Source organism: Verticillium dahliae, genomic scaffold (genome assembly GCF_000150675.1).
Source record: "Verticillium dahliae VdLs.17 supercont1.20 genomic scaffold, whole genome shotgun sequence".
NCBI lineage: Eukaryota > Fungi > Ascomycota > Sordariomycetes > Glomerellales > Plectosphaerellaceae > Verticillium > Verticillium dahliae.
Genome location: NW_009276967.1, coordinates 612,068 through 631,373, shown reverse-complemented (window position 1 = coordinate 631,373; position 19,306 = coordinate 612,068). Strand labels below are relative to the sequence as shown.

General features: G+C 54.9%; 8 protein-coding genes across 8 annotated transcripts; 2 read left to right on the top strand and 6 right to left on the bottom strand.

The window, feature by feature from the left end:
• The first annotated feature begins 393 nt into the window (after nt 1-393).
• Nucleotides 394-2,003, top strand: VDAG_08503 (uncharacterized protein). Its single transcript, XM_009660228.1, has 5 exons — nt 394-759; nt 832-899; nt 955-1,393; nt 1,453-1,529; nt 1,598-2,003. The coding sequence occupies exons 1-5, from the start codon at nt 489-491 to the stop codon at nt 1,856-1,858; spliced, it is 1,116 nt and encodes a 371-aa protein (XP_009658523.1). The 5' UTR covers nt 394-488; the 3' UTR covers nt 1,859-2,003.
• Nucleotides 2,004-4,176: 2,173 nt separating this feature from the next.
• VDAG_08502 (uncharacterized protein) lies at nt 4,177-5,679 on the bottom strand. The gene is made up of 2 exons (XM_009660227.1): nt 5,198-5,679; nt 4,177-5,130 (listed from the first exon to the last, which is right to left on the bottom strand). Exons 1-2 carry the CDS (start codon nt 5,614-5,616, stop codon nt 4,434-4,436), a joined length of 1,116 nt encoding a protein of 371 aa, XP_009658522.1. The 5' UTR covers nt 5,617-5,679; the 3' UTR covers nt 4,177-4,433.
• An 815-nt stretch (nt 5,680-6,494) lies between these two features.
• VDAG_08501 (uncharacterized protein) lies at nt 6,495-7,294 on the bottom strand (the record flags this gene model as incomplete). Its single annotated transcript, XM_009660226.1, has 3 exons — nt 6,495-6,812; nt 6,874-7,155; nt 7,223-7,294. 3 exons carry the CDS (start codon nt 7,292-7,294, stop codon nt 6,495-6,497), a joined length of 672 nt encoding a protein of 223 aa, XP_009658521.1.
• Nucleotides 7,295-7,416: 122 nt separating this feature from the next.
• Nucleotides 7,417-9,066, bottom strand: VDAG_08500 (uncharacterized protein; the record flags this gene model as incomplete). The annotated part of the gene is made up of 2 exons (XM_009660225.1): nt 7,417-8,777; nt 8,901-9,066. 2 exons carry the CDS (start codon nt 9,064-9,066, stop codon nt 7,417-7,419), a joined length of 1,527 nt encoding a protein of 508 aa, XP_009658520.1.
• A 1,310-nt stretch (nt 9,067-10,376) lies between these two features.
• VDAG_08499 (uncharacterized protein) lies at nt 10,377-11,848 on the bottom strand (the record flags this gene model as incomplete). Its single annotated transcript, XM_009660224.1, has 3 exons — nt 10,377-11,131; nt 11,185-11,568; nt 11,632-11,848. The coding sequence occupies 3 exons, from the start codon at nt 11,846-11,848 to the stop codon at nt 10,377-10,379; spliced, it is 1,356 nt and encodes a 451-aa protein (XP_009658519.1).
• A 1,386-nt stretch (nt 11,849-13,234) lies between these two features.
• VDAG_08498 (peroxiredoxin HYR1) lies at nt 13,235-14,149 on the bottom strand (the record flags this gene model as incomplete). Its single annotated transcript, XM_009660223.1, has 2 exons — nt 13,793-14,149; nt 13,235-13,734 (listed from the first exon to the last, which is right to left on the bottom strand). Exons 1-2 carry the CDS (start codon nt 13,833-13,835, stop codon nt 13,235-13,237), a joined length of 543 nt encoding a protein of 180 aa, XP_009658518.1. The 5' UTR covers nt 13,836-14,149.
• A 412-nt stretch (nt 14,150-14,561) lies between these two features.
• VDAG_08497 (oxidoreductase) lies at nt 14,562-15,992 on the top strand (the record flags this gene model as incomplete). Its single annotated transcript, XM_009660222.1, has 3 exons — nt 14,562-14,694; nt 14,762-15,386; nt 15,437-15,992. The coding sequence occupies 3 exons, from the start codon at nt 14,562-14,564 to the stop codon at nt 15,990-15,992; spliced, it is 1,314 nt and encodes a 437-aa protein (XP_009658517.1).
• An 883-nt stretch (nt 15,993-16,875) lies between these two features.
• VDAG_08496 (dihydrodipicolinate synthase) lies at nt 16,876-17,853 on the bottom strand (the record flags this gene model as incomplete). The annotated part of the gene is made up of 1 exon (XM_009660221.1): nt 16,876-17,853. One exon carries the CDS (start codon nt 17,851-17,853, stop codon nt 16,876-16,878), a length of 978 nt encoding a protein of 325 aa, XP_009658516.1.
• Nucleotides 17,854-19,306: the final 1,453 nt, after the last annotated feature.

Sequence of the window (19,306 nt, the reverse complement as noted above, 5' to 3'; positions counted from 1 at the left end):
TGATGGACGAAGATGAGACAGGCTCTGTCCGGCGAGGCAAGTCAAGCAAAGGCCTTTTGCCTCGCCCGGCGTGTGTGTTGTCGAGAGCGGTGCGAGGTTTGATGGGGCTACCGGGCTCAGGTGGGTGCTGTTTTGTCGGTCCGAGGTTTTGTCGGTTGGGAAGAAGCGCAAGAGCAGGCTCATCAACTGGAGTTTTCCTCCAATCCGCCCTTGACCCTTCGGTGGCTCCGAAGGCCCATCCACGGAAAGCCATCCCGGGATAGGGGCCGCCTCCTCTGGCCAGCTGACGCCACAGAATTTCAGCGCATGTGATTCGGACAACGAAGAAATGATATATGATGGCTCGACGGCAGTGTCTTACCTGGTAGCCGATCGCAATACGCTTCATGGCTCGGGGGAGGCCGTTCTTTTCCTCAAACCAAAGGCGTAAGTTATTGAACAGAAGAAGGCCGGGGGTGCCATTTTGCCTCATTGCGATCTATGCCCACATGACGAACACGGCCAACAGCAGCGATATGACATCCACCAAATCCGTCTACCTCGAGCGCCTCGCGCGTTTCGCCGCGACGCAAGACCTCTCCCAGGACAAGCGCTCTTACGTCCGAGACTTCAGTATCGCCTGCACTGCGTTGGCAGCAGTGTTTGTCGCTCTGCGGTTCCTGGCGAGATATCGACAACGAGCTCGCCTTGGTGCCGATGACTGGCTGGCATTAATGGCTTTCGTTCTGCTTGGGGGGAATCTCGCCATAAACCTCGTCAGTATGTATCGACTCAGGAAAGGGCTCAGTAAATTCGGCGTATGATGCTGGTGACTGACCTTTTTGTCTCCAGTGGTTGGTCAGGGTCTAGGGTTACATGCCGGCGTCTTGACACTCGAGGAGCGGCAGACTCTGGACAAGGTGCAGTACTCACTGCCTCTCCCTCGACCAGGCTCACCAATACAGAACCCCATAGACGATGGTAGCAGCGGAGATCCTGTATGTTACGGCCGTCAACGTGTACAAGCTCTCCCTGCTGTTCCTATACATCCGTATCTTCCCAATCCACAGCGTACACCTAGGGGGATACATCTGCGGCGGTCTCTCGACAGCATGGAACCTGACTTGCGCCTTCACCGCGGCCTTTCAGTGTTCACCCCGCGAGAAGCTATGGGAACCATGGCTGGAAGGGAGGTGCATAAACCTGTTCCTAGCGCATCTATGCATTGCCGTCCCAAGCATCCTGTTGGACATTGCTATCCTGGCCTTGCCCTTTCCGCACGTCCTACCGTTAAACACCACGGTAGGACAGAAGATAATGCTCATGTTTGTCTTCTTATTGGGTAGTTACGTGGTGTTTACAAGCATCTACCGTCTCAGGGTATTCCTTCTGTACAGTTCTGATGACATCTCTTGTGGGTGCTCTATGGTATTCTGTAACTCGAAATGAGTTGCTGACTGTTGCCCTACTCAGATACACTTGCAAGCGGCTGTGCGTGGAACGTAATCGAAATCAGCGCCGGCGCCATTGCTGCATGTGTGCCAACTTTGGTAGATATTCCTATCCCTTGCCCTCTTCAGGAACTAATTCCTTCACTGACTGTCTTGGCTTCGTCAAGGTCCCACTTGTCCGCGAACTCGTCACCTTGTTCACATCCGTGTCCTCATCTTTCACAGGGTCATCGATTATGACCGTCAGGGACAGCGGGGGTAACGCCACGACGCCGCTGGGCAGGCAGAAGCAGCCGCAAGTCAGCAGTATATCGCGTGAGGCGGCCAGATACGGTATCACGGATGTTGAAACCCCTCTGGAGGATCCCAGTCCCCAGGCTGGGTGGCGATCAACTCAACCCAAATTTCGAGGTGGACCACCTCGTTGATGTCAATCCACTCAACCTCAACTCAACGGCGCCCTGACTGATTAACAATCAAAGCACCAATGTAAAGTGTAGCTAGAGGTACTCTGAAACTCACCTTAACGCGTCAAGGGAACGCGACGATTGGGCCATGGCGGGCTCTTTCCGCATTTCTGCTCTTCCTGCCCCTGCTCCGGAGATCTGACTTTCCTTCCTGCTACCTACGCTGCCCTTTGGAACCTTCGCTTTCGTGACCTCTAATATGTCACGCGCTTCGGAGTCCGATACGCTAACTGTTGTACGCTCGTCCCCTGAATCTTCGCCGGCCCCGGAAACTCCAACAAAGCAACCGGCTGATCGAGACGACGAAGACCAACTATTTCGACACTTCCGGGGGTGGGCATGGTCCCAACGAAGCCGGGATACGCTTTTCTGGGTGTGGCAGTTCGGATTCGATATCGAGAAGGAAACCGAGCGAAGATGGGTTTGCAAAGCCTGCGTTCGAAAGAAGGTATACCCAAGCCAGGTAATGTGCTGGCTATTGGTACGCAGAACGCTGAGCGCCATCTCTGGGACCACCACCAGATTCAGGACCCTTCCGGCAAGCGGACTGCGCCGTCTTCTCGAAAGAAACCGCTGAAGTCCTATCGTACGATAACTCAGGCTTGGAACCTCGACCCCACGAAGCCTCGAGATCAGGCCATTGCGAACAGCTTCATCAAGAAGTTCGATCGGACTGTCTTCCAACGAATGCTTGTCGAATCGCTCGTCGAAAGCAATATATCTTTCCGCGAGCCCTAGAGCAAGCGATTACGAGCCGTGTTCGATATCTGAACCCGCTCGTTGCGTCAACGGACGCCCATCTCTGCCACGATACAATTCGGAAGCGTGCGATAGCTCAGTTCGAGAAACAAAAGGAGACCGTGATGGGGATTCTGAAGGCCGCGCCGGGATTGCTTCACATATCGTTCGATGGCTGGAGATCAAGAAACAGGCACGCTTTGTATGGCGTTGCCTGCTTCTTTCGAGGTGAACACGGGAAAGCTCAGAAACTGACCCTCGGAATCCCGGAATTGACAGTTCGTCACTTTGGTACCAATATCGGGGACGGATCCTCGAAATCATCGAATCTTATGAGATCGGCCACAAGATCGGGTTCTTCACGCTTGACAACGCTGGGAACTGCGATACTGCGATGGAAACGATCGGCAAGAAACTCGGCTTTAAAGGATCTGAACGGCGGGGACGTTGCTTCGGCCATGTGATTAATCTTGTCGTCAAAGTCATTCTGTTCGGAACGGACAGTGAAGCTTTCGAAGAAGAGTTGGATTCAGGACACGCGTTGGCTACGGCTGAACACGAGCTCTGGCGCAGAAAAGGCCCGGTTGGCAAGCTTCATAATCTCGTGGTTGCGATTCACAGATCTGACCTACTTACATCACTTCTTCGCAGTTTTCAGCAGTTGAAATCGACGCTTCGACCGTCCCCGGGTTAAGATTCGCAAGCCACTTAATGTGGTGGTCGACAAACGGGCCATAAGGGGGATTACAAGTTGCTCAGTGATCCGGACTTGCAGGGGCTGCTTATTTTGCAACAGGACGGCTTCAAAGAGCATCATGAATTTACCGTTGGCTAGAGGGTGGTCGAATACTGGGGGTAATGATTGGATAATGAGCTGGCCGCTCTCTGGTTCTGGTGCTATAGTTACGGGGTCGGTAGGTACGTCGGAATCGATTTGGGGACCGAAATAGGATAGTAATGTCTTATTATATATAGTAGCTGACCCGGCGGCGAAATCGTGCCACTCGTCATTCTTGTGAAAATCGACGTAGTCTGACATACTACGGAGGTTATGCAGGAAAGCTCGGATATGAGTCCTACCGCCTCTATCTCGAAGTAGAGCACGTTACCTAAGCGGCTAACGGCTTCGACCCTCTTAGTAGCGCTCTTTAAAATGCCGTCGCCGGAGGTAGTTAGCCCATAGTGAATTACAGCGCCCTCGGGCTACCGTGGCGGCCTTTCGACTGCCTTAGTCCGGTCGTATAAAGCGCTGCCGGGATCGTGGGTAGTTGTTAGAGCGTTATTTAGAATAGAGTGAAGGGGTCTACCATAGGGTCCGCAGGTAGTTTATAATATAGGTATAGGATAGGAATATATCTGAATTCTAGCCCTCCGGAGCTTTAGGGGGGCCCTCCGTAGCCTATATATACGTTCTCTTGTGAGCCTTAGCCCCTAGCTAGCCCCCTGGCTTGGCAGGCCCTGGGTGGCTCCGCAGGGTCCTGACATGCTAGCATGAGAGAATAAGGGGTCACGTAGATGAATTGGCCTCCCCGATACGGATTCTTCTTTGAATTAGATCTGGAAACAGATCGTGACGAAACCCGGTTTTGGAACAAGTATAAAACACCAATTAAAGAACTTCCCACTGCCACCCTGCACCACAAATCACCGAGACAGTCCAATTCTCAATATTTTACATCCACTTTCATTACCAAGCCGTGAGGTGTTCCAGTGGCGCCGCGCAAGGTGGTTCAACGCATGTGTGAATTGAAGAGTACCGCCATGTGCCCTCTCTATATCTGCCTAGCTAGGTAAGCTGTCAGCCCATCTCATGCACCTGCCCCCTATTGAGGCTGTTCCCTTGGTCCATCTCGTATGCCACTGGTTGTTGAAATGAAGACTGGGCTTCCGGCGAGTACGGCCTGTGCATATCACTGACTGTCTGACCGTCATAAGCCGAAGAATTGGGTCGTCCGTAGTCTGTGGACTGGACGGGCGAAATCATGCCGCTTTTTGAGCCGTACAGTTCGCTACGTGGTGATGGTAGTGGGTACCCCTGTTGGTCAGGCTCGGGGTAGACTTGTTGAACCGAAGGATAGCCGCCGTCGATATTCTCTGGCGGTGAGTTGCGTTTCCGCGTGGATCTTTTACGAAAGAAGAAAATGGCGACGGCTATGAGAGCGATCAAGGCAACGCCTCCGACTACACCACCAACTATCGCACCAACGGGCACACTGCTTCCTTTCGACTCGTCTGACGAATTTAAGGAATCCGAAGTGGAGATTGGTGTTGTTCCTGCCCTTGAGGAGGCTGGAGCGGCAGTCGAATCGCTCTGGGATTCCTCGGTCGTCCTTGCAATATTGGAGACGACTGTTGTCTCAAAAGACCGGCCCACCTGTCCTTCATAGGTAAAGTCGGCACTTTGTGCCACGGTTACGGGCGTTGAGGCACATCTGTAGTCGCGTATGCCTTCTGGATAAGCGTATGTACGACAGTATGGTGCAGCTTCATCGGTGCTTTGTGGAGGTGATGTCAGTGCCTGGCACGAATGATATAGTCACAAGCTTTTTGGGATGAACTGACCATTGCAGGTTAAACTTATTACTTTGGCAAACGTCATTACATAGCCCGGGGTCGGCTGCCATCGCGTCGCGCCCGTAGCATTTGATTTTCGCAGTTACATTCCTGCTGATGCCGCAGAAGACGGCATTGAGCCCATTTGCTTTGACCCAGTTGCAGCGCTCGCCATTTTCGCAGACAATGTCGTTACCAGGTGAAGCCGAAAGATAGCCACAAACAGAGTCTGGGGCAATGGTTCGAGTATACGTCCGGCCAGCACCATCTGTTTGGCGCCTGTCCAGTCCATGTATAGGAGGTGTTGGTACCGGCGCTTCTTGGTGCCTTCTCAAGTCATTTGTGATAGTTACCGTGCTGGGATTGACGTATGCGCCTGCGGTCCGTACAACCAGGCATGCGATAAGCTTCGTGAAAAGCCGCATCATATTGATTGATTTGTGTCGTAGTGAACAGTCCTTTCACGCGATCGGAACAATTGGGAGAGTGGTGGTATGCTTATTCCAGATTGAGAGGACATCAACAGTGATAAGGCACAAGCTCACTACTCCGCGAGGCCTCGGTCTCGACTCCGTGCTCAAGACACGACTAATCAGAAAGCGGATGCCATAGAATAGGTCCACGAATGCCAGTCCCTACATATGTGGTGAGGCTGAATCACCAAGTGATATTAACCCAGAAGAGTTTGGCTTCTCTCAAACTGGACTGAGCGTTCCCTGGGACTTGTGGCCCCTTAGTTCGTTCTTGCTGCCAAGAACGGCGATGTTACGCATGAGCAAGAGGCTGAGGACCAATCGAGCGATGAAGTCGGAACTTTATGTCACGCTAGTGGCTTGAATCTGGAGGGCTGAATCCCATGAACTAGATAGACTGTGCTCGATGTTCGAGGCAGAGCCACCACCGGTTTTAGAGTTTGGCGGCTGAGGCCCGTCGTTATTTCGAATGCCGCCTGGGCCAACACAAAAGCGGTTCACGACTTGTTTGACACATGATCAACCTCACTCCGTCAAGAGACCAGGTCCAAATCGAACACAGACACCCACCATCTGGCACGTCAATGAGCGAAAAGCGCGGGGTTGAAGACAAGCTAGCATCGAGGTAGGTGCCACACATTTGCTACGACAGCCCAGTCTCGAACTCAGTAGTGAATTTTCAGCGTCACGATGGGTCTGAGCAAAAATGCTGAGAGAATTCCGTGTTGGGCTAACATCATGCTGGGCGAGAGTGGCGATGTTGGTATAAAATTTGTACATGAACTTCTTGATACCATTGACGTCCTGACGTCTAGTTTACAGCTACCAGGGCCCTACGGAGCCAACATCATGACGCTCACAAGCCATGGCAGACACCATCCCCAAGGACCCAAAGCCAGAGAGCCAGTAGCTCCGTTGACCGGCTGATTCCTGATTCGTTCGGCCTCAGCAGTAAGATCTGGACACTTTCCATCGACCAGATCCTGCATGGAGGATCTTTTCTGGATAGCAGACTTAGTGGTGGTAGAACTTGATGGTTGACACTCATCTTCAGCATTCGTGCGCCGAAACTGAATCACACGTGCCCAGATGGCTGCCTTTTGGTCGATACTGAATCCTCCAAAAGTGGTATCGCCTCTGCAACTCGAGAACTGGGCGTTAAGTCAGAAAAAGCCGCCATGCTCCATAGATATACAGCTCAAAGGGACCTACACTCATAAAATTTGTAATGTTTCGAGCGTTGGTCTCGAAACACGGTTTCTGCGAGCAGCTGTACATAGTATCCTTCAAGCCGCTGGTTTGGGTTGAAGAAAGCAGACCAGTATCAGCGACACAGTCTTGCTCACCGTCTTCAATTTGTTTGCTGAACGTATGTCGTAAGCCCAACCAATGCCCAATGTTGTGGACCAAAGTTGGCGAAACGTCGCTGATGTGAGCCTGTCTCATAACGATGCCGTCTATGAGGCCACTGTTGTCTTCAGGAAACGTGGAATACTGTTTTGCAATAGTTAGACTTTGCGAAAGTCTACGCGGGCGATGATTGAGGCGAAACAGCACGTACCTCGTTGATGTCTCTCTCGTCATCACCCTCTCCTTTCTTCAAGTCGGTCACTAGCCACACGTTAAGTGACATTTTGTCACCTTTCCGGGTTTCCCCCATCCAAGTCTCCAGCCTGTCTTCTTTATATCTGACCGTAGTCCAGTTTGCGTCATCTTTGTCAGGAGTGTAGAAGTTTACACCCACATATGTAAAGCTTATATTCCGAAGCCCAAATACCGACTGAACGTATTCGACCTTGTGATCGTCAGCGGTAGGATGCAGCAAAGAAATGTGGTCTCACTCACACTAGCCGTGATCCTCTCCGATAGCTGATTAGGACGCTCAGCAGTCTGACTCGGCAGCATGTAGTGAAAGTACAAATCGAATTCCAGGCTCGTGACGACCTTGCAATTTGCCTGTCTCTTGGCAACGGGCGACTTGAACCTACCCGGCCACCTCTCCTCTCCCATATCCCGCCTAGTCAGCCCGACATCGCAATTTGATGCCACGGCCGGAATTGTGACCTGCACATCATCCCCAATTTGAGCATCGTTTTCGACAAAATACTCGAACATTGCGGCTTCCAGAATAGCGACGTCTTGTGCGTCAGCATCAGAGATGACCGTAAAGGGGAGGTTTGCCTCAGCCTCGGCATCATATTGTTCGGGCGTAGTAGTATCAGGTGGGGTTTCTTCAGAAGATTCCGTTCCGTCTGACAAGTCAATACCGAGGAATCCTGTTCCATCGCTAGGCTTGGCAGTAGAAAGAGGCGCGAGCGAGGAAGAGCTTTTCGTTGGTCTTGAGCTGCCACGGGAAGAGTCTCCTGCGCGAGTCGTATCAGTCGAGATTCTAGTAGCGGTGGATGTTGTTTGTGGGAAATTGTCACCTCCACTTCGGGTGCTTGCAGAAGGCTGATCCCGAAGTGTTGCCTCTTCATTGGTGGCGCGAGAGGTGGCAGAGATCTCACCGTTGGGACTTGAGCCTCGGGCATCTGTCTGCGCTGGCATTTCACTGGTGGTGTCCGGGCTTCCATCCGTATTTCCAGCAGCCCCGTTACTTGGAGATGCTTCTTCAGTTGTGGCTGGATTCCCAGTCTCATCGTTCACTGATGATTGATCAGGACTGCCCAGGCCTTCACGTGGGGGACTTGAAGGAGTTATACCAGAATTCCTTGGGTTCGTAGGGGTTGGAGACGCTTCGCCGCCACCAGGCACGTCGGGCCTGGTAGTCGTAGCCTCTGGGCTTGTATTGGGCCCCGGGGCTATACTCCTGCTTGTGACTTCCGGTGGAGTAGCTGAATCTGGAGTACCCTTTGTCGGTGCTGGGGCTGGAGAGCCTGCCGGAGGCTGACTTTCCGAGGCATCATTCTGCGCACTCGCCTCTGGTGTGGTTACTGTGCCCTGGGCACTAGTCGGACCATCCACGGGCGCAGAGCTCTGTCCTACGGCAGCCTGCGTAGGCGACTGAGGAGGCAGAATTCCTTCTGCTACCGTCGAACTTGGAGGTTTTTCGACGGGCAGAGACGGCTCCGTGGGCTCTGGGTTGGTCGGAGGTGAAGTAGGTGTCGGGTTGAATACTGTCGGAGCAGTGGTATCAGCGATCACGCCTGCGGTGGCGCTCGTTGTTGGAACAACGGGTGCCGGTACGGAGCTCTCGGATGGTGGTATAGCTTCCAAGGGAGTATCACTGGGAGGCCTACCGGGGGGGTCTACGGGGACTGCCGATGGTTCTGGCGGGTCAACAGGACCAGGGCCGTTGTCTATAGGTTGGACTGCGCTCGGTACTGCTTCAGTCGACTGGGAATCTGCAGCATGGCTGGCTAACAGCAATACAAGCCAAATGCTTGACGTGAGGAGATGTTTCATTGCCGTAAAGTAGGATATCCAGTGTCAAATCGAAGGGTTGTGACCTTTTTGAAGGATTCAGGCTCTGCGATAAGACAGATGCACTAGGTAGTACTTATGGCTACCGGTCGAGGTTGTTTGGTGGTCTACAATGGCCCCTGGGGCATCTTTCTTATCTGAACAGAATCACAATAGCATGGAAAACGCAATGTGCCACCATCCACAAATACGTCTCAGCCTTCTAGGCTTGCAAGAACCACACAGCCGGTTAATTAGCGCGCACGAGCTGCAAACGAAAGGGGTCAAGAGGCACATGTGCTATAGAAAAGGTGGTGTTGATACGAAAATGACATCCACAGGCCAGCTGAAGGGTCCGTCTGATAACTTTAATAGCTCTTGGGGCTGAGAGAGGCGAAGTTGTTCATGGACAAGGGACGAAAACGGTGTTGTCCCGGTTAGCCTTGTCTTACCCCGGACTTTGGCGCCGGCCTCGATCAGGCTAACGAACTCCAGCAAGCCGGAAACCATTGTGACCAGAGCGATGACTGCTGATAAATTAAAGTTTGGACGTTAAGCGTGTCTTATCATGACTGCTCAGCTGCCAGAGGATTGTAAGCCGCAGTGTTGCAGAAAGCCTAAGCTAATTCCAGCCACGGGAACAAAGAAATGCATTGCTTCCTCAAGCCATTTTAAATGCCCGACCATGATAGGTGGTTCCCAAGGCGCCTACGAGACGTGTTCCCAAACGTGTGAACCTTCTTTTGTGTCTTCATAGCCCACCACCAGTCTACCCTGCCGAGTTGACGAATTGATATCAACGGATTCTCCCAGTGATAGAGACATGTAGGCGTATTCCGGCATTATTGAACGCCTAGTAAACATCTCAAGCAGAGACGCGAGGCGATACTCCTTTCCATTTAAATGGTGATATTCCTAGAACTTAGCAGTGTGAGGCATCCGCTATCTCGATCGTCCTTGACCATGCCAACACATGTACCTCTTGGCATTTCAGGGCTGGAAATTCCAAGCCTAACACACAGGGGAGGCCTTGGTCCTGGATCAAGTCAGTGTTCTGTGAAAACATGCTTTTGAAGGACACTGTGCCACTAAGGTGGAGAGCTGAGAAATGATCGCCCCGTCGAACACCATTTTCCATCTCGCTAACATGAGGTGCGATATCCATGATGGCTTTTGGCCCAGGAGTCGCTTTCAATCACGTCTCCCGTGCAGTTGGGCATGGGTTGGTGTCAACACGAAGAAACACGTGATGAATAGATTGATTCAAAATGCTACTTTACTCGCGCTTATAAGCTGAATTTCTTTGGGATCGATCATTTAACATCCTCAGTGGTGAGGCTCTGGCAGGTGTAGAAGCCTTCGCTATCCGTATCGCAGCCCTCCCCGTCGAGATAGACGGCCTTCATGTTGAAGTAACAGAGCGGGATCTGTCCGGGAACCAGGGCGTCGGTCCGCACAGACGAATCTCCAGCGCTGTTCAGGGCACAATCGAGCAGGATTCGGTAGTATGCCATGCGGTTTCCCAGTCCGTACTCAGCCATGGCTTCGTAGACCTCGGCCGGTGCTTCATAGAAACTGCCCAGGCCCTCTCCGACCTTGGCAACGTACATGCAGTGGTCAGCCTCGCCGATCCTGACGGGCATCCACTGACGGCCCAGCGGCGTGCCACAGAGCTCGAGGGTGTTGTCGTGGCGGTCCACCAGAAGGTAGTAGCCGCTCGACTGCAGGATCTGGTCCACAACCTTCATCTTGACTGCGTCGACGGTAGCCTGAAGAGCACCAGTGACATCGGCAGAGTCGTTCTCTAGCAGCCACCAGCCGCCACTGAAGAACTTGGCGATGCTGCTCTGGAAGGGTTCCGACCCGGGGCCCGCCGGAAGAGCATTGTAATCTCCCGGATCAGTCGCCCTGCCCACGGCGGCTCCCAGCGCCCTGGAAATTCGTGCACTCGTCTTCTCAAAAGCAGCTCCCATGGCGGCTCCGATGTCGTCAACAAGGTCCTTTTCCTCCTCAGCTGCAGCGCCGAACATGGCAGACAGGAAACTGAGACCACTCCAACGATGGCTCCCTACACACGGCGTTAGCATAGGATCTCGACTGTTCATCATTGATCCGCGGCACGTACATTGGGGCTCATGCCAGCAACGGCACCACCCGCTCCCGCCGCGGCAGTCAACCACTTCAGCACATCTCCACCAGAGCCCTGGTCACCACCGAGCTTCTCGACCATGGTTGGAATGGCCAGGGTGTTGAGCATCGTCTTTTCAAAGAGCTCGTTGTAGAGGGCTGTGAGTTTTTGGTGCAGTCCATTCACGGCCATGAAAACCCAGTATCCGAGGCGTTGGTTAGGATACTCCGTCAGGGTATCAAAGTACGTTGCGCAATCGCCCTTCTCGATGCCGGGATTGCACTCGTTCTTGACGCTGGAGCAACCGTCCGCGTTCGTGCCGGGATCACCAGTGATGAGCCTCTCAAGGATCTTGACCCACTCTGTCGGATCACCCTCTGCATGATAGATTTCGAGATTAGCATTTGATACTTGCGGGGGGTCGGCCAACTGCAACATACTTCTGTCGTTGGTGATAAAGTTGTCGAGGAAAGAGGCGGCCCCGGTTTCCTCCCACGCAGCTCTGGCTCCATCTGGATTTGAGAGATCACGGAGGCCGCAGAGCTTTGCTTTATCGTTGAAGGGTTCGTCTTGGCGTCTGCTGAAACGGCTAGTGTCGTACAGCGGAGATGCCGTCGCTGAGACGACAAGTCCCACAATCATGGCGGAGGAGTGCATTTTGATGGAGGCGAATGATGAAGAAATATAGGCGAGGTGGAGTGAAGCATAAACAATGTGGTAAAAGGCTGACAAGGAAATTGTGGTGTTACAAGCCTGAGAGTATGTTTGAGATGATGATGAGCTATCTCCTGTCGACCTTGACAGGCTCTCGTCATTTTATAGATTTCTTGAAAGTGAGTATCGTGTAGACCAGCTACATCCATCAGTGAACTGTTGCGAGGCGCAGCCTTGCCGCTGTTGGAAATGAATGGCAGCCGACACGGCTACCATACTCGATCTGGTCTCGCAGTGTGCCTGAATCTAGGGCCCATGGGAATCCTCAGCGGCACAAGTAGCATCGTGGCGACAAGTTACCGTCATTGCGGCACAGGCGAAAAGTCCTGCGACGATGTGCAGAGGCACTCCGCCTCGACCTGCAGACTTGAGGTTGCTTGCCCCCAGGCTGGGAAGACCTGTTTGCTGCCGTGGGCAAGCCTTTTTGCTTCAGGTCTAATTCAAGGCACTGTCCTTCTCAGTCGGGAAGCTGAAAGGATTCCGGACAGGGTAGGAAATGGGCTGGCGACCTGCAAGGGACTTTTGTAATCGGACGGGAATGCAGCTTCAGATCGTCACCAAAGATCGCCACGTCGATCTTGACCTTAATCGCAACCTTATGTCCTATGATAACTTGGCAGGCCTGGTCAGTTTGGACGCCACGAGCCCTATGGTCTATTTTCGTCGTCAATTGACAGACAATAGATCTCGACTAAGGTCGTGGAAGGCGATCTCGCGGACAATGGGGCACTTGCGCCAATAGCTCGTTTCTTCGGCTTCCGCTTGCTGTCGCTATCGGCATCTGCGCTTGCGCGTGCAGAGCTCGCCAATCGATCCAAACATGGAATTCGTCATCTGTGAGCGCATGCAGTGGCAAAGAGCCACATGCTGCTTCGCATGTAGATAGGATTCCGGTGCCGCAATGCTATGAATAGGATGCCGGGTGTCGACCAGTCTCATCGCGTGGGGAGTCATTCCAGACAAAGACATTGCATGTGGCTCGTAGAGAGAACGACTAGAGTTCATCCTAGGCGTCTAAGCTCGAATACTTCACAAATGCAGTGTAGTGGCAACCCATTACTGAGGTGTGAGAGCAGGTCCGGCAACGAGCACAGACCGGGACATGGCGCATTCCAAAAATGCGCCACGCAACTACAAACAGCAAACGGCAGCATGCATCATGGTGGCCCAAGGTGGTGAAGGAAATCGTCAATTCATCGCAACAGGGATATATGGACTCGGGATATAGACATCTAAAGACGGCTGGCTGAAGAACAGTTTCGTGTACGAAGAGGAAGGTCGCTTTTGTGACCCAGCACACGTATCATGGCCGTCGTTCAAGGCGAGAGCTTACTCAGGCTTGGCAGCAGGAGCAGCATCGGCGGGCGCGGGCTTGGCGAGCTCGTCGAGCACGGGTTTCTCAAGAGCCTCGGGCTTGGTGGTGCTGGCCCAGCGTCCCTTGACCTTGCCATCGCGACCGACGAGGAACTTCTCAAAGTTCCACTTGATGCGCTTGAGGCCCATGATACCGGGCTTCTCGTCCTTGAGCCAGGTGAAGAGGGGGTTGGCCGCGTCGCCGTTGACGTCGGACTTGGCCATGATGGGGAAGGTGACACCGTAGTTGAGCTGGCAGAAGCTCTGGATGTCGTCGTCGGTACCGGGGTCCTGGCTGGCGAACTGGTTGCAGGGGAAGCCGAGGATGACAAAGTCATCGCCGTGCTTCTCCTTGACGGACTTGTAGAGCTTCTCGAGGCCCTCGAATTGCGGTGTGAAACCGCACTTGGAGGCCGTGTTGACAATGAGGACGACCTTGCCCTTGTAATCGGCGGTGGGGGCCTCCTGGCCACGCTCTGATCCATGTGTTAGTGGACAGTTTAATTGGAGCGCGCATGGGGATCAGACACATACTGTCGAGCGGCTTGAAGTCGTAGAAGCTGGTAGCGGACGCCATGGTTGTTCGTGTTCGTATTGAGTCGGAAGGCGGGGTATATCTCCAGGTCACAGGTATATTTGTCGGGCGACGCTGTTGTATGTGGTACGGTTGGTGTTGTTGTTGTAAGGAGCAAGTTTTCAAACGAGCGAGGGTGCCAACAGATTTGTGATCAAGGCGGGGTCTATATGCGAGCTGGCGAAAATGCTGCGACGCGAACCTAGGACATGTCATGGCCGGGCAGGGTGTCGTTTTGGCCTAGTTTCCGTCATCGAAGATGCTTGAAGCTGTTCTTTCCAGTGGGACCACAGCATGAGCTGTTGTGGAACATGCGACTGCTGGAGGGGGGAGAAGGGAGGGGGGCAAGGGTCCTGGATCCGGGTCTGCCGACCACCCGACAGCGCGTTTGGGCCAGAATGGGGCGACCGGGGCACATGTTCTTCCGCTTCCCGCCTGTGAGCCGAGGTGTACGAGTCATTAATAAGCAGGCCGTCAAGCTGCTGAACCAATCACGATCGCGCCGAACGTCAAGGCGGATGCACCATCGGCCTTTGGCCTCGTCCCTTCGGCGATTATGGACACTCCGCATCGGTCGCCTCGACCTGGAATCGTTTCTCTGAGAATTGCGCGTCGAGCCCATCGAAGAACGGGTTCCTTATCGATAAGAGCTTGACCCCGCCATTCGAGCTCTGGCACTTGGATGCCCCTCCGTCATCGCCTCTCGTTCGTTGTAGCCGCCCGCCCGCCATGGGTAACGGTGTCAAAAAGAGGAAGAAGGCTACCCAGGCTCTGCGAGCCTTGCATCCCCGAGCCACACAATCCATCTACCCCCAGCTACGCACAATGGACCCCCAATCAAAAAAGAACATTGTCATTGTCGGTATGTGAGCACTGTGAACTCTGCGCCTAGGCACCACCGCGGCTCGAGCGCTGACGACATCGACCAGGCGGCGGCATCATTGGCTCAACGACAGCTTACTTCCTCTCCCGACATCCCAAATTTAACCCCGCCCTGCACAAGATTACCCTCCTCGAAGCCACCTCCATCGCGGCCGGTGCCTCGGGTAAAGCTGGTGGTCTCCTCGCGCTCTGGGCCTACCCGCAGCCTCTGGTGCCGCTTTCCTACCGTCTTCATGCCGAGCTTGCAGCCGAGCATGGCGGTGCCGAACGCTGGGGGTACCGCAGGGTCGGATGCGGCAGCTTCGACGCAACAGTCACCCGTGCCAAGCTCGACGCCGTAGAGCAAGCTTCCGCGGCCCGGGCCGCTGCCGTACCTGGTGCGAATGACGGGGAAGAACAGAAAGGTTGGGAGCGGCTCCCGAAACAGGACGACGCGGCGGAAGCTCTGTTGAAAGACTCGGTGGTCCCGAAGGATCTCGATTGGGTCGATCACGAAATCATCGACTCGTACCAGGAAATGGGCCACCCCGGCGCGACGGAAACGGCACAGGTCCACCCCTTCCACTTCACAACGTCCATGGCGGCCCTCGCAGCCGAGAAAGGCGTCGACATTCGCACGCGCGCAAAGCTCACCAAGATCAACTCGTCGCCGACCGGCGTCGAGTCGGTGGAGTACCTCGACCGCGACACGTCCGAGACGCACACCCTGTCCGACATTACAGACGTCATCGTCACCGCCGGCCCAACGTCGAGGGCCTGCGCGCCCACAGCGTCGTCTACGATGCGACCGTCTCCCCCTACGCCGTCTTCACCCGCGTCCTGCTGCCCGAGGACTACGTCCCCGCCCACCGCGTCGTCAAGGGCCAGCGGCGCAAGCACAAGCGCGTCGTCGACCCGGAGATCTACGCCCGCCCCTTTGGCGAGGTCTACGCCTGCGGCGAGCCCGACCGCACCGACCCGCTGCCCGACACGGCGGACCTCGTCCGCGTCGACGAGGCCAACTGCGACGACCTGCTCGCCTACATTGCCACCTTCAGCCCGCAGCTCGCAGCCGCCCGCGTCAAGGCCAAGCAGGCGTGCTACCTGCCGCAGCGCGAGGGCGGGCCGCTGATCGGCGCCACGTCGACGCCGGGGCTGTGGGTAGCGGCTGGGCACACGTGCTGGGGGATCCAGAACGGGCCGGCGACGGGGAAGCTCATGGCCGAGTATGTGATGGACGGGAAGACGAGCAGCTCTGATATCAGCGAGATGGACCCCAGGCGGTACAGTCGCGTGTGAACATGGATCAGCGCATAGAGCATAGGTGGCGCACGACACACTTTAACGAACATGAGAATGAAAACGAGAATACCTTATGACACTGATAATCAAGCTGGGGAACCCAAATATTATGTGGATGAACAGTTGCTAGCCTCCATGGGACAGGAAGTCTAATAGCCGTCGGTCCAGCCCAGGCTCCACTTGTGTTACAGCCCCGACGGATCTCCAGGCCTACAACAGCGAACATGAACAAAAGTTTGACGTTACAATGCTGAACAGCACTGGGGAACAAGAATCACAAGTCATAACGGTATCTCTATTGATGCGCCCATGTATGGCACTGACACTCGTCTCCACCTTCGGCCTCGTGGCACCTTGCAATCCATCCCATACGAAACCCGGCCCATTTTGACACACATGTGCGCTCATTTCCAAATCCAACCAAGATGCTATTTCTCCATGCACAACTCCAATGTAGGAAATATGGGACGAACCATGAGAACACACACAAAAAGAAAAAAGAATAGTCGACGCCATGCGTCCGCAATTCCCCCGGGACAGCGACTGCGCGGTCGGCCTCTATCCCGAGACTTGGCCCCTCGTCCGCGGGGTTGTCAATAGACCCCCACTTTGGTGGGTGAAAGGGGGGGGCTCGTGGCTTGGGGACCTTTTGCGGCGGTGCCCCACAAGTGGGGGGCTGAGGAGGGGCAGGCTCGCGACTTTTGACGTAGCGCGCACCTCGCTGTTTCGGTCACCACGGGGCCGAGCCCACACACCCCTTCCATTGCTGGGCTCGGTGCTTCATGGCGCGCGCGCACACAACTGTCTCCAACGAGACGAGGGATGCTGTCACCCGCGACGCGAAGTTGAGTCTCCCGGAAAGGGAGCGAGAGAGAGAAATTTACAGAGAGTTCTCAATGTCCATGAGCTCCTTGATGCCGTCCGCGATGTACTGAGTCCTCTCCTTCTCAAGGCGCTTCAGGGGGCGACGGCCGTAGCCACCATAGCCGAAGTAGCTGTTGATGGCACCCTTGGTGCCGGGGACGGCAGCCTTGGTCAGGTACCAGTCACCCTTGCTGAGCTTCTTCTGGAGCTCGATGGCCTCCTCCTTCTTGCCCGCAGCGTAGAGGTCCCAGACCTTGACGCAGACCTTGGGCGCGACGTTGGCGCCACCGGCGATGATGCCGCTGCCACCGCTGACGAGGGTCTGGACGGTGAAGTCGCACATGCCACCAAAGGCCATGTAGCCGGAGCCCTCGTTCCAGGGGGTCTTGGCGTCGGTGGCCAGGGCGACACGGGTCAGCTTGCCGTTGTTGCCGCAGGTGAACTTGGTGCCGATGATGTTCTTGTGCTCGGCGAGCTTGATGAGAAGGTCGCTGTCCATGTCGATGCCGGAGACGGCGCCAGGGTAGTTGTAGAGAATGAGAGGGATGGGGCTCTCGTCGGCGACGGCGATGAAGTAGTCGTGAACGGCAGCCTCGTCCATCTGGGCGCGGAAGTACGAAGGGGGCAGGATGAGGGCGTAGTCGGCGCCGGCGGCAGGGGCCAGCTTCAGAAGCTCAATGGTGCCGCGAACACTGCCTTCGGTGGCACCGAGGATGATGGGGGTCTGCTCGAAGCCGGCAGCGTCGAGAGCCTCGCGGGTGGCCTTGGTGACGGCAATCTTCTCCTCGCGGGTGCAGTGGGCAGCCTCGCCGTTGGAGCCCATGGTGACGAGGCCGGCAAGGCCAGCGCGCGCCAGACGCTCGGCGTGCTTCTTGATGACGGGGATATCGAGGTCTTCGGTCTCGGGGTTGAAGAAGGTCATGGTCGGGGCGTAAATGCCGACAGGCAGCGGCCTGGGGGCCGAGTGGCCGTTGGTACCGTTGGAGGCAGTCATGATGAAGATTGGTAGGGTTTGTGAGAGGAGAGAGAGAGAGAGAGATTGAGTCAGGCAGGTTGAGAAGAGCAGGAATTGAGAGTGGGAAAAGGTACACTGAGTTGAAAGTCGAGGAGACCCAGGCGTCGATGGCGTTACTTATATGAGGGGCAGGAGGGAAGCGATGCAGGAGATGTCTCATGACCGGCGTCCAGGGGAGTCAGCCTGCGTGGGGGAAACGGGTCCGACGGTATAAATATTTAGCATGAAAAGAAGACATGCTCGTGTGGACATTGGTCCGAAGACAAGGAGATCAGAGCGTCGTGGTGTTCCTCGGACCCCAGACCGGCCAAGCTAGCGATCCAACCCCCTCCACCCCCCAAGTTTTGGCCCAGTACAGTCAGTGTGCCCAGATTTCCAGTGATGAGCAACCCCCTCCATTGTCCTTCAGCGACGAAGCATGAAGAAACGTCACAGCCGAGCCCACGTCGCTAGCGGCATTTTGCGAAGAACACCCCCTCCTCTTTTTCATCTTGCCTCTCGCAGGACATGGCTATCCAAGGAGAAAACTGGCCACTAGGCCTTTTGCCATTTTTAGGGCGCCGTCATCTGAGGCACGGGGCATGGACGAGAGATCAGGGGGTTGTTTTCAATGGTGGGAATCAAAGGGGCTGAAGACGCAGGCAAACGTAAGAGGAAATAGTTGGTACGAGCAAGCACCCAATGGACGGTACGTGGGTATGTAGCCGCACCGATCAGGGAGGGGAGTGAAGAATTGGGACAGAAAAGGCGGAGGGGTGCAGATGAGCCAGTACCGTTCGTTGGAGGGGGAGGGGGAGAGGGGTAGTGGGTAGGCTAGGCGTTTGGCCCATGGCCAGCGAGCCACGTCGGGTCTCACTCGTTCGAAATTCCAGAGGGACAAAGCAGATACAGCGAGCCGAGCGAGACCATCGTGATGGAGAGAAGACCGCGTCGGAGTGGTGGGGGCATTTGGTCCATGCCGAAACCCGGCGTCTGGCGGACCAGAAGGCGTGTGTCCGTTGTTCGGAACCCCTTTGGATCGACACCATACGATGGGTGAGAGCCCCAGCTGCAAGAACGTTGATGATCAACAACGGCGTTTGACTTGATGCAGTTGACAGCTTCGGGACTCAAACCGCAGCAGTTCGTGCATATCGTCGAGACAACAACCTGCTCGCGACTCGCGCTAGCCATGGCTCCAGGGAACGGATTGGTTGATGGCTGGCCAGCCGGGCATGGTGATCGCAAAGGACATGATGCAGACGTACGAAAGATTTCCGGGTTGAACGATGCTGTGAGGGTGTCAAATACGCAGTAGCGATTTCGTGATGCACTGAGTTGTTGCCAGAAACAGTTGGTTGAAGACGGAGAGGATGGCAAGCAGGAGACCACCGGCAATGGCAGCGGAGAAACCAAGAGCTAGATTATCCACCAATCAATTGCGTGACAATGA

Excerpts from the sequence above, each read along its gene's own strand:
- VDAG_08503 (XM_009660228.1), top strand. The coding sequence starts at position 489 with ATGACGAACACGGCCAACAGCAGCGATATGACATCCACCAAATCCGTC. Across the intron at positions 900-954 it reads AGCGGCAGACTCTGGACAAG|ACGATGGTAGCAGCGGAGAT; the intron begins GTGCAGTACTCA and ends AGAACCCCATAG. Across the intron at positions 1,394-1,452 it reads CAGTTCTGATGACATCTCTT|ATACACTTGCAAGCGGCTGT; the intron begins GTGGGTGCTCTA and ends TGCCCTACTCAG.
- VDAG_08502 (XM_009660227.1), bottom strand. The coding sequence starts at position 5,616 with ATGATGCGGCTTTTCACGAAGCTTATCGCATGCCTGGTTGTACGGACC. Across the intron at positions 5,131-5,197 it reads AATAAGTTTAACCTGCAATG|CACCGATGAAGCTGCACCAT; the intron begins GTCAGTTCATCC and ends ACCTCCACAAAG.